At 46.7% G+C, this 12021-nt stretch overlaps 2 protein-coding genes across 12 annotated transcripts in view; both read left to right on the top strand.

Moving 5' to 3' along the window:
• Positions 1 to 2901, top strand: part of MOB3C (MOB kinase activator 3C) — a 41064-nt gene extending 38163 nt beyond the window's left edge. Inside the window, exons 9-10 of the transcript XR_004032584.1 lie at positions 51 to 152; positions 2717 to 2901. The gene's annotated coding sequence lies outside the window, so the exon portion shown is untranslated. The remainder of the gene's footprint in view (positions 1 to 50; positions 153 to 2716) is intronic.
• The window catches only part of MKNK1 (MAPK interacting serine/threonine kinase 1), a 46862-nt gene that overhangs the window by 20867 nt on the left and 13974 nt on the right, over positions 1 to 12021 (top strand). For 10 of the 11 annotated variants that reach the window (XM_003259022.3, XM_030823845.1, XM_030823846.1 and 7 more), the window contains 5 exons: positions 51 to 152; positions 2717 to 2814; positions 6682 to 6761; positions 8317 to 8390; positions 11178 to 11282. In XM_003259022.3, coding sequence (XP_003259070.1) covers positions 53 to 152; positions 2717 to 2814; positions 6682 to 6761; positions 8317 to 8390; positions 11178 to 11282 — 457 coding nt within the window. In that variant the 5' untranslated portion in view covers positions 51 to 52. The remainder of the gene's footprint in view (positions 1 to 50; positions 153 to 2716; positions 2815 to 6681; positions 6762 to 8316; positions 8391 to 11177; positions 11283 to 12021) is intronic. The other variant, XM_030823850.1, reaches the window with a different exon arrangement.

The following is a 12021-nucleotide window of genomic DNA, read 5'->3' as shown; positions in this document are numbered from 1 at the left end:
AGCTTGATCAGTACAGTGATGTTTCCCTTACATCTCCTCTTGTCTCCTAGAGATGGGCAGTAGCGAACCCCTTCCCATCGCAGATGGTGACAGGAGGAGGAAGAAGAAGCGGAGGGCCCGGGCCACTGACTCCTTGCCAGGAAAGTTTGAAGGTTGGTCACACAACTTCCCTATATCTGGGCCTGCAGTTTCCCAGGCATGGGAGGAGCCTCCCGGGAGCCACAGGTCCAGATCACAGAATGCGTCAAGTTAGAGCCAGATGGTGGTTATCTGTGTGGTAGGGAGATAAGATGGGGATGAGGGAGTTTACACAGGGCATTACAGAAAGAGATCGGGGATGGAAAAAGCTCTCAGATGATGCACTGGCCTCCTGTAAATGGCTCAGGTACTGCTTCCTTTTCAGGGAGCAGGAAGACCCGTCTATCAGTGGCATTGCCTGGGGTCTTCCACCCTTTTTCAGGTATGATTCTTCCCTCAGCTATTCCTGGAGGGGCTGCTGAGAGATAGAACTATATAAGAGGAAGAGAGAAACACCAAAGGCTGTGGCCGCAAATGAAACTTCAGTCTCCTATAAGCAGAGAATTTGTCTCTCAGATTGTAGCGACTTATGCTGTATGTGTTTGACTACATTTTAAAGAGTACATGTTGTGTTCAGTAGAAATGATGTTAGGTCATCAGACATTTTTTGACACTCTCTGTGTGCGAGGCACTAGGCTCAGTGTGGGTCCTGTTATCACTGGGCATGTGATGGGGTGATTGGACACTTGTGCAAAGCACCAAGAGGATCAGTAGCTATTCTTAGGAGTAACATGCCCCAATTCATCTGTTTTCTTTCATTGTGAGGTCTGAAGTAGCTTCGCCTCTTGGTCCCTCCTTCCAGCGTTCCAGACACACTAGTGAATTGGCTGTTGTGTAGAGTGGTTCCAATAACAAGCACTTTATGGGTTGGGAATATGGGACCTCCAGCCACCCACCTATCCTGATATGTGTAAAGGGTTAATGCCAACGTGTCCATTGTGAGAAGCATGTCATTTAAAACACTTACGAATAACAGCGTGCCATCTGCTCTTATAAACAACTGAAAGACCAAACCGTGATGGAACCAAGAAGGTACTTTCAGCAGGGCTTTTTTGTTTGCCTTTAACTCAAACAGGAGGGGTGTGTGTGTGTGTGTGTCAGGGTGTGGGGATGGGGGAGAGACAAAGATCCCAAGGTTTTCAAATAGTTTCCTAATCAACAGCTCTTTTGCTCTTTCAGTTAACACAAGAGCATACTTCCTGTTTTTAAGGACAGCTTGTGCAATGACAGGACTTCTCCTGACTGAGAGTGATAAAATCGAATTCATGGTTGAAATGTCTTCTGCTCAGACTGTGGGTTTCAGTGCTAGGTGCCTCAAGAGGAAAAGGCTGAAGAATGGAGGCCGAGTGGGGACGAGGTCAGGCAGCTAGTGCTGTGATGGAGATGTGGCGTCCTTCGCAAGGGGCTCAAAGAGCTGTGCTATTTGTGAGCTTGGGCAGGTCATTTAGATGTTCCTTTAACCCAGGTCTATTACTCTGTTAGAACAACTATGACTCAGTACCGTAAAAACCTCAAGGCATCCTTTGCATCCTACTCCTGTTTCCTGTGGGTGACTTCTGGAGACTTCTCAGAAGCCTCCAATGACTTCCATGTATGGGGTATAAAATAGAACAGTATTTTATTCTCCTTTGTATAGCCAGTGCTTACACAGAGCTTGGCACATAATAGGTGCTCGGTAAATGAGTAAATGAATATTCATTCCAATCATACCGCTTCTCCTCTGAGGATCCTCCAGATTCTCTGAAAAAAATTTTCTTTTTTTTGAAACGGGGTCTCACTCTGTCGCCAGGCTGGAGTGCAGTGGCACGATCTTGGCTCACTACAACCTCCACCTCTCGGGTTCAAGCGATTCTCCTGCCTCAGCCACCCAAATAGCTGGGACTTTAGGCGCATGCCACCACACCCAGCTAATTTTTGTATTTTTAGTAGAGACAGTTTCCCACATTGGCCAGGATGGTCTTGATTTCTTCACTTCTTGATCCGCCCACCTCGGCCTCCCAAAGTGCTGGGATTACAGGTGTGAGCCACCATGCCCAGCCTCTCTGAACAGATTTAACCCTTTCCTCCCCCAACTTTTTCTTTTTTTAACTGTACCTTGTGCCTCTGTGATAGTATTTACCAATGCCTGGTTTATTCTGGGGTCACCTGTGTATGTGTCTGTCTTCCCCACTGGACTGCGACCCTTACAGGAGAGGGATTATATATACATTTTAAAGATGGGGTCTTGCTATGTTGGCCAGATTGGTTCTGAACTCCTGGCCTCAAGCAGTCCTCCTGGCTTGGCCTCCCAGAGTGCTAGGATTATAGGCGTAAGGCCCTGCACCTGGCCTTTGTTTTATTCCTTACTCTATTATGCTGTCTGGCATGTAGTAGATGTTCAGGAAGTATGTGCCGAATTGAGACCCTTTTGCTAACCTTATCTCTAAAATGAGGAACAGGATGCCTTGTATGTGGTCTTGTTGAGAAACTGGGTCCTGAGGTGGCTGGGAAAGCTACTTGCCTTCCTTGTCACTGAGTGCTAGAGTCATCGGGTGCCTGTGTCGTCTGATCAGGGAAGCTGAGCCACAGAAGTTCTTCCCATCTGAGCTTGCAGTAGGGTGACTCATCTTGTTATTCCTCTCATCCATTTCACCTCTAGATATGTACAAGCTGACCTCTGAATTGCTTGGAGAGGGAGCCTATGCCAAAGTTCAAGGTGCGGTGAGCCTTCAGAATGGCAAAGAGTATGCCGTCAAAGTGAGTGTCTCGGCTGAATGCCAGGCTTTACTTTGCAAATAGTCATTCCTAGCTCATCCTGAACCAAATAAATGTTATATTCCATAAGAATGGGGGCTCTGAAGCTGTATTCACTAGATTCAAATCTTGGTTTCTCTACTTAGTGTGTTACCTTGGGCAAGTTACTTAACCTCTCTGTCCTTCAGTTTTCTCATCTGTAAAATGGGTATGATACTAGAACCTATGTAGAATTGTTGTTAATATAGGCAAAATGCTTAGCACAATGCCTGGCTCATAGTAAGTTTCTCATTATTCTGACAAATGAAGTCAGCTTCAGGGAGTGAACAACCAGATTTGGAATTAGAAGGCCTACCTGAATTTCTATTTTGACAAACGAGAACTGTTTGACTTTGGGCAAGTCATCAAATGTCTGTAAGCCTCAGTTCCTACATCTCTAAATGGTATCCGTCCTTCGGTCTCCTGAGGCAGTTATGAAGATGAAAATTAAAATATCCTGGGAGAGGTGGAAACACTTTACACGTCACAAAATGCTATCCAAGTGTTAGATGTTAGCATGATAGTGAGGATTAAAAACTAAGGTGACTGATTTGGTAACATCTGAATGATGTCTCAGAATAAAAAAATTAAAAGAAAAAAGCAAAACTAAAGTGACTGAGCACTCAGTTTTTGGGTAGGAGAAGTGGCTTCTGGCCTTATTGCTGCCTTTAAGTAGCTGCAAGGCCTTGGAGTGGCTCGTGTCACCCCTCTGTGCCTCCACTTGCCCTCTCCACATGGAAGAAGAGCTGGATCTTGAGCAGTGGTTCTCAAAATGTGTGCCCTGGACCAGCCTCAGCATCGCTTGGGAACTTGTTAGAAATAGAAGCTACCTGGCCCTACCTGAGAAGTACCAACTCAGAAACAGGGGTGGGCCCAGCAATACAAATGTTAACAAACTCTCCTGGTGACTCTGACACTCACTAATCCTTGAGGACTACTGATGTAGGAAGGGCAGTTGTGAATGCTATTGTGTATTAGAAGCCCTTAGAGCTCTAACAAAGCACACACAGATCCAGGTTTCCAGATGTAGGATAGGGTCTGGATCTCTGTGGCTTGCCCAGGTTCCCCACGTGAGTCTCATAGCCACCACAGTTTGAGGACTACTGACCTAGAGAAAGGGTCTTTTTAAATCCAAGCTGATTTCAAATCACCCACCTGAGCCACCAGGTCAAATGCTGCCTCACACTGGCAATCCCAGCCCAATGGGCTCCTGAAGGAAATGTTTTCTCTTCTTTGAACCAACTTTCCACAGTCCCAGCTGCGGGTTAGAAGGTTGAGCAAGTCTGCTAAGCCACGTTCCTTTCAGCTGGAGTATTGCTTCACATGGTAACAAGAGCGCTATCTCAATTTCTTTTGGGAAACAGATCAGTATAAATTACAAGTGATTTTTAAAACATACGCCTAAGTGTAAATAGAAAAATTAGGCCAGGCGTGGTGGCTCACACCTGTAATCCCAGCACTTTGGGAGGCTGAGGCGGGCTGATCACCTGAGGTCAGGAATTCAAGACCAGCCTGGCCAACATGGTGAAACCCATCTCTACTAAAAATACAAAAAAATTAGCCGGGCCTGGTGGTGCATTCTTGTAATCCCAGCTACCTGGGAGGCTGAGGCAGGAGAATCCCATGAACCCGGGAGGTAGAGGTTACACAGTGAGCCGAGATCACACCACTGCACTCCAGCCTGGGCGACAGAGCAAGACTCCGTCACAAAAAGAAAAAAAAATGTTAGCCTGGCATGGTAGCATGTGCTTCTAATTCCAGCTACCTGGGATGCTGAAGTGGGATGATCACTTGAGCCCAGGAGGCAAAGGTTGCAGTGAGCCAGGATCGTGCCACTGCACTCCACCCTGGACGACAGAAGGAGACTCTCTCAAAAAAAAAAAAAAAAAAAAAAAAAAAAAATCGATATGTCTGCCTAAATGTGGTAAAAACCACAAATATAAACTGATTTTCAAAGGTTTAAATACATTTATGGATGAGAGGTATATTTCTTCAAGGTTGGATAATGGGAGGAAAACATGGCCCTTCCTCCACATCCCCCCTGGCATCTTTGAGGCAAACACTGGACTCTGGCTTGGCAATTCCTTGGTTTCAGCAGTTCTGCCCATGTTTCTTCTCTCCCCTACTCTTTCAGAGCTCCCTAGAGATGGGCTACTTCTCCCAACATGACCCCACAATACTTAGCTTATTACAGCTTTTCCTATAGGCACCCAACTGATCCTAGACTCTCAAGGTTGGGATGGAATTTCAAGATAACCCTGAATTTCCTCTATGACTCCCCAGATAGTTGTCCATGTTCCGCTCCCCCATCTCTAGTAGCAGGAGCCCATTACTTCCTCAGAGAAGACTGTGCTGTGGAGAGCTTGCCTGCTAGAAAGTTCTTCATGACTTTGATCTGAAATGCTTGGGGAATGAAGTTGAATCACCTGTTCCCCAGCACTACACCTCTCTACTCAGATAATGGGCCCACCATGGTTTACAAACAGACTTATTTAGAAAATCAGAGTTGGTCACGGATGTCTGTGCCACATCATATCGAAGAAGTTTGAAGTCTCAATGAAGGAAGAGGATGTCATTGTGCTGTCCACGGTGCACGTTGGAGCTGTAAGGCAGAGCTAGGCTCTGCAGATTTGCTCACAGGCTCGGTTTGCAGTGGTTTGAGGCTCCAGATGGGTCCAGAGAGCTTTGCAGAGGCAGCCAGTCCCTTTGGAAACCACCCTCCCATCTGTTGGCTTATCTGTTCGTTCAGTCAGCATTTGACAAGCATCTCAGGTAAAAGTGTGGAGGGGGAGCAGCCCACTGTATCACAGGAGAGACAAAGCCTCCAGGTCCTCGAAGAAGTTAGAGCGTCTAAGCAGGTGTGGGATAGCAAGGGCTTAGGAGTCAGCTGTGGACTGCAGGCAAATGTTTCATACCTCCCTATCTTTCAATGTTGTCATAAAGGTCAACTGAGATTCTGTAAATAAATTATTATTTTTTAATTAATTAATTAATTAATTAATTTTTTGAGATGGAGTCTCTCTCTGTTACTCAGGCTGGAGTGCAATGGCACAATCTCAGCTCACTGCAACCTCCGCCTCCCCAGTTCAAGTGATTCTCCTGCCTCAGCCTCCTGAGTAGCTGGGATTACAAGTGCCCACCACCACGCCTGGCTAATTTTTTTGTATTTTTAGTAGAGACAGGGTTTCGCCGTGCTGGCCAGGCTGGTCTAGAACTCCTGACCTCAGGTGATCCACCCACCTCAGCCTCCCAAAGTGCTGGGATTACAGGTGTGAGCCACCACACCCGGCTGTAAATAAATCATTTAACAGTGTCTGCCAGAGAGTAAGTTCTCAGAAGAGGAAGAGCCTACTTCTGCCAGGGGGATAGTGGAGGCAGCCTCTGAGCCGGGTGTCAAAGCTTTAGCTCCTCCCCACGGTGTCCTCCATCAGCCTCTCCCTCCAGCATGAGAAGATCCTTCAGTAGACGAAGTAAATGCTTACCCTTAAGGCAAAAAGAGATGCCCATGGGAGGAGGAGCTGAGTAAGGTAGCTCTTTGTCTTGCCGGCTGCCTCAGTCTCCCCTGGGCAGCTGGGGGCAGCAGCCTCATTCACTTCCTTGGTGTTGTGCTTGGCCAGAGTGGAATGGGCTCAGCTGGGCTGGAAAGCCCTGAGGCCAGTCTGCTGCTTTGCCAGCAGAGCCACAGTGCCGGTGTCACCAAGGCCTAGGCCAGACTTCTGCTCGACACTGGATTTGGACTGAGTGTGGCCTTGCATTCTCCCAGAGGGCTCCTGCCAAGGGGCTGCTTTGGAGTCAGGTGGGTGTACATGACAGATTTTATTCTTCCCACAGATCATCGAAAAACAAGCAGGACACAGTCGGAGTAGGGTGTTTCGAGAGGTGGAGACGCTGTATCAGTGTCAGGGAAACAAGTGAGTATCATTTGATTCTCGCTGCTTCTCTGGGGGGGGGGGGGGGGGGACGCTTGGCCACAGAAGAGGAGGCTGTTTCTTATCATCTCCTGACTCCAGCATTTAGCTCTCGCTCCTGCCCCCACAAGGCAGGTACCTCCTTCCACCTTTCAGTGTTAGGGAGAGAAAGGAAAAGCAGCAGTAACAGCAAAGGAGCTATTATCTCTTCTGAAATACTGTAAATATCATCAATTCAGGCAAGTTAGAAGAATGAACGATCTGAATCAGTGGTTGTTGGGGGGAAATGGGGTTTTCTTTCGGTACCTGTGGAAACTAGGTTGACTGAGTGTTGCCCGGTAGAAATCTTTAAGGACTTGCCTTAATACCAAGATGAGGAGAATGTTTGCTGCTGTTTCTGCTCCTAGAATATTTACATATGTGCAGATACCACTAAGATCCTGGAACCTTGTCTAGCACTCCTTCTAGATAGCTGGGTCCGGGTCATCTCTAGCCCCAGTTCATTTTGCCCACCACCAGCTCCAAATGAGCCGCTCTCCCACTGTGGCTTTAAATCAGGGTCACCTCTAAGACTCCACTTCCCCCTCTCGCCCTCCATGGCAGGGTCAGCGGGAAGCCAGTGGCCTGGTATTGATGGCTTTGTCATTAAGCTTGGAGGACAGGGGCTGCTGTTGATTTAACTCCAGGCACTGCCTCCACAATCTTCTTTCAAATTAGGCCATTTTGCCCATCATATTTGGACGCCTTCACACTAGTAAAAGCCTGGTATCTCCCAAAGTAGTCAGCATTTTTTTTATGAGGGACAGATTTTTATTTTCAGCCCTGCAGCTTCTTAGTTCAGCATTAGAGACTCTACTTGGTTTATTTTATTCTTTAAAAGAAAAAAAGCCCACAACACCTCCAATATCCAGGCTGGTGGCTTCCCTACTGAGTTACAAGACGACCTTGTTGGCGGAGCACTGAAATACTCGGGCAAACAGAGAGTGCTCACCGGGGAAGGCCACAAGTGCTACAGTGGCCAGGAACGCGGCCGTTTCATTAAGCAGCGCTTAGCAGTTAGGGTCTAGCGGTGCCCACGTTAGGCCCCAAGTCTATTTGACAGATGTTTCCATTTTCTCCAGGCAATGTAAATACTGCCCCGTGATTTATGGGCAAGAGGGAGGGCAAGTAATTATTTGCTGCTTGCCTCCAGGACACACACCTACTATTCAGTGTTATTAGCCGCAATTGCTTCCAGTCGGCTGCAGATTTTATTCAGTTTAATGTGACCGGGACTTTTTTATAACTCTACCTAGTGGGTTTTAGGGCTGGGGTTTGACAGCACAGACTTGGTGAAAACACCAGAGACTAAACATTATGGAAAGATAAGGTGACCTGAATCTTGCTAACACCATTGGCTGCATCCACACGCGGGTCTTTAATAAGCATTCTGATTTCAAGTTGATTTCTGCCCCACTACCAGTGTTGTATATTTTTTTCATTGTATATTTGTAAGTAGACTTTAATATATAATACGATTTCCCCCCTTTTCCCTCTCCTCCTATTTTCCCTATTTAAGGAACATTTTGGAGCTGATTGAGTTCTTTGAAGATGACACAAGGTTTTACTTGGTCTTTGAGAAATTGCAAGGAGGTACTTACTGTTGAGTATGTGTGTGGACTTCTGATTAAGACCCAGGGTGGTGATCATCCATCATGAATCCCAGAGACTTCCAAAACGAGTCAAGCTAATAAAAAGGATGAAGGACTTAAAAACTGCCCTTGATTTGGGAGAAGGGAGGCCGGAGGGAAGGATGATAATTAGCATTTTGCAGAGCTTAGAATGTCACCTGTGTGGGTATTTTATAAATGCCTTTTCATTATAATAGGAGTCATATATAGATACATTTAGTCATCAATTTATCAATCCCGTTTTGACATGTTCACTGTTTAACTACATTAATTATGGGGTGGAAGCTCTCAAATACATTGCAAAGTCTAGAAAGGCCAAAACAGAGGAGAGGAGGGTCCTATTGTTTGGGACACAGACCCAGGATAGAGGGGAAGCCTGAGAATGTGCCATCCTTCAGATGGAAAGATGCCATCACCCACACACATAATCACTGGGGTGTATACTTAAGTTGCTTTTCTGACATAATGAGGTGGGGTAGAGAAACCCTTTCCCTTCCCATCACTCCCCCAGTCTTAGGACACACTTGCAAGGATGTCTGGAGCTGCATGGAGGGGCTTGGTGGTTGAGGGAGCGTGCTTTAGAAACCAGCACAGCGAAAGCTTATGTCCGGCTCCATCACTTACTAGCCATGTGATCTTGGGCAAGTCACTTAACCTTTTCTAAACAATATTCCCTTCTATAAAATAGAGATATTGACAGCACCTACCTCACTGGGTTGCTATGAAGATTAAATGAGATAATTCATGTGAAATGCTTAGGACAGTGTCTGGTAGGCACTAAGGGCCCAATAAATGTTGGCTGCTAATATTATTAAAACAATTTGGTATGCTGGGGGATGTCTTAGAAGTATGTAGAGTAGACCAGGTACGGTGGCTCACGCCTATAATCCCAGCACTTTGGGATGCCAACGTGGGCAGATCACTTGAGGTCAGGAGTTCAAGACCAGCCTGGCCAACATGGTGAAACCCGGCTCTACTAAAAATACAAAAATCAGCTGGGCATGCTGGCGCACGCCTGTAATCCCAGCTACTCAGGAGGCTGAGGCAGAAGAATCTCTTGAACCTGGGAGGCAGAGGTTGCAGTGAGCCGAGATCACGCCACTGCACTCCAACCTGGGCAACAGAGCGAGACTCTGTCTCAAAAAAAAAAAAAAAAAAAAAAAAAGTATGTAGAGCATTATTCTCTGCTTTTCCTTTTAACAGATTTGGAAACGAGGCTCACTACAGCAGAGTAAGCTGGGACCTAGTCATGAGCCGGTTTTCTGGGAATGTTCCCTAGCACTTTGGGATCTGTTGTTTAAGCTGCTAGCGAACAATCTTTGGCAGTTCTTCCCCTTCTCTCATGCCCTCCCCATCCCCCCCCAAAAACAGTAGACATGTGCCATTTTTAGGACACAGAGATAATACCTTCAGCCCAGAAATACTGGCTTCTAGTAGTAAACGTAGACCACATGAAGCCAAGCCACATGTTCCTGCCTGTGTCTGCCCCTGCACCACCCAATAACACATGACTGACTGTTAATTACATGTTTGAAATGCTACATGCAGAAGGGATCCTCTGTCGCCATATCAGTAAACTTAATGTAGCTTATTGAGGCCAGACCCAGTGTGGTTGGCTCAAGAGAGTCCATCCCTGCAGCAGTCAGACCACAAGTCCTGCTGGCGGATTTCTGCACAGACTCGGAGGCCTAACTGCCCTGGGCCTAAGTCCTGGCCTCTCCCCTTACTGGTGCGTAATCTTGGGCAAGCTTTGCTCAACCATTTTTCTTTTTGGCTTCAGGATCTCCCTCTGTAAAACGAAGATAAGTATACTACCCATTGTGTCCAATTGTGTTGAGAATAAGACAGTTTATTTCCAGACTATTCAATAGCACATGGCACTAGTAACTACTCAGTAAATGTTAGCCATTGCCAACAAAACAATAATGAATGGGAAAGCTCAGGAGGAAAACCCATTTTTCCCCCCTTTTCCCAGGCCTTTACATGTCTGGCAGGGGTGTGGCATTTCCATTTGAAAGTTTGTGCTCTTGTTTGGATCAGAGATCAGATGCAGGGGAGAAAATGTTGCTACAGAAAGGCCCCCTCAGCTCCAAGTGCCTTCAGTTTTATTCCTTTTGATTGCAGAAGCCAAATCAGCCTCAGCATCGTTAGTATTTTTTGGCCCTATTTATAGTTGTTCTCTCTCGCTTCTGAGCTCCTCATAGACAGGTACAGAAGAGAGCAGTCCAGTTTTGTTTAACAGACATACAAGCTGGTACTTCCTCCATGCCAGGCCCCACACTTGGAGCTGGACAAGTAGTGATGAGTAAGTGATGAATCCCTATGTCCCCACCCCAAGTTTTCCAAACTTGGGAAAACTTGGCCTCTAAGAAGTTATACTGCCAGGCGCAGTGGCTCACGCCTGTAATCCCAACAGTTTGGGAGGCCAAGGCAGGCGGATCACTTGGTCAGGAGTTCGAGACTAGCCTGACCAACATGGTGAAACCCTATCTCTACTAAAAAAAAATATATATATATATACAAAAATTAGCCAGACATGGTGGTGCCTGCCTGTAATCCCAGCTCTACTCAGGAGGCTGAGACAGGAGAATTGCTTGAACCCGGGAGGCGGAGGTTGCAGTGAGCCAAGATCATGCCACTACTCTCCAGCCTGGGTAACAGGGTGAGACTTCGTCTAAAAAAAAAAAAAAAAAAAAAAAACTTACTAGAGCCCAAAAAGGCATTCTTCTGTGTCCCCTCTGCTCCCCAGGTTCCATCTTAGCCCACATCCAGAAGCAAAAGCACTTCAATGAGCGAGAAGCCAGCCGAGTGGTGCGGGACGTTGCTGCTGCCCTTGACTTCCTGCATACCAAAGGTGAACCCAGCCTTTGCCTTGGTGGGTGGGTTGGGCTGGCCAGCCTCTGGGTACCAAGGGAGGTGGTAGGCCAGGCAGAGGGCTGGTGCAGGAGATGGTGTGGCTGGCAGGCAGCTTAAGGTTTGAACATGCTCACCCATTGGCAGAGGGCTGGTGCAGGAGATGATGTGGCTGGAAGGCAGCTTGAGGTTTGAACATGCTCACCCATGGGAGTTGGGGGAGAAACAGTCCAGGATGGCTCCTAGGCTTATGCTGCGGATGGTGGGTGGGTGGTGGAGCTGTTGAGCAGCACAGGGATCCAGGAGAAAGAGCAGGGAGGAGAAAGAAGAAATTTCACATTGAACAGGGTATGTGTGACTGTGTGTGGATGGTGTTTCTTTTCTTAGATTCTTATTGTGTGAGGAATAGAAAGCTCATACACAATACAACCTTCTTAGTGTGAATATCTTGATGTTATTCCTTCTAGTCTTAAAATACACCACCTCTGTCTCTTTTCAAAATTGGCATGATAGGATATATGTAGTTTAATATATCTTGTTCACAGTAAATGAAAAATATATTTTTCTTTTTCCTTTTTTTCTTTTTTAGACAAAGTCTCTGTCACCTAGGCTGGAGTGCTGTGGCGCCATCAGGGCTCACTGCAGCCCCAACCTCCCTGGGCTCCAGTGATCCTCCCACCTCAGCCTCCCAAGTAGCTGGGACTACAGGTGTGTGCCACCACCTGGAAATTTTTGTAATT

Source organism: Nomascus leucogenys, chromosome 12 (assembly GCF_006542625.1).
Source record: "Nomascus leucogenys isolate Asia chromosome 12, Asia_NLE_v1, whole genome shotgun sequence".
NCBI classification, from domain to species: Eukaryota; Metazoa; Chordata; class Mammalia; order Primates; family Hylobatidae; genus Nomascus; species Nomascus leucogenys.
Note: the sequence above shows the minus strand (reverse complement) of the source record. Positions and strands in the feature narration are given on the sequence as shown.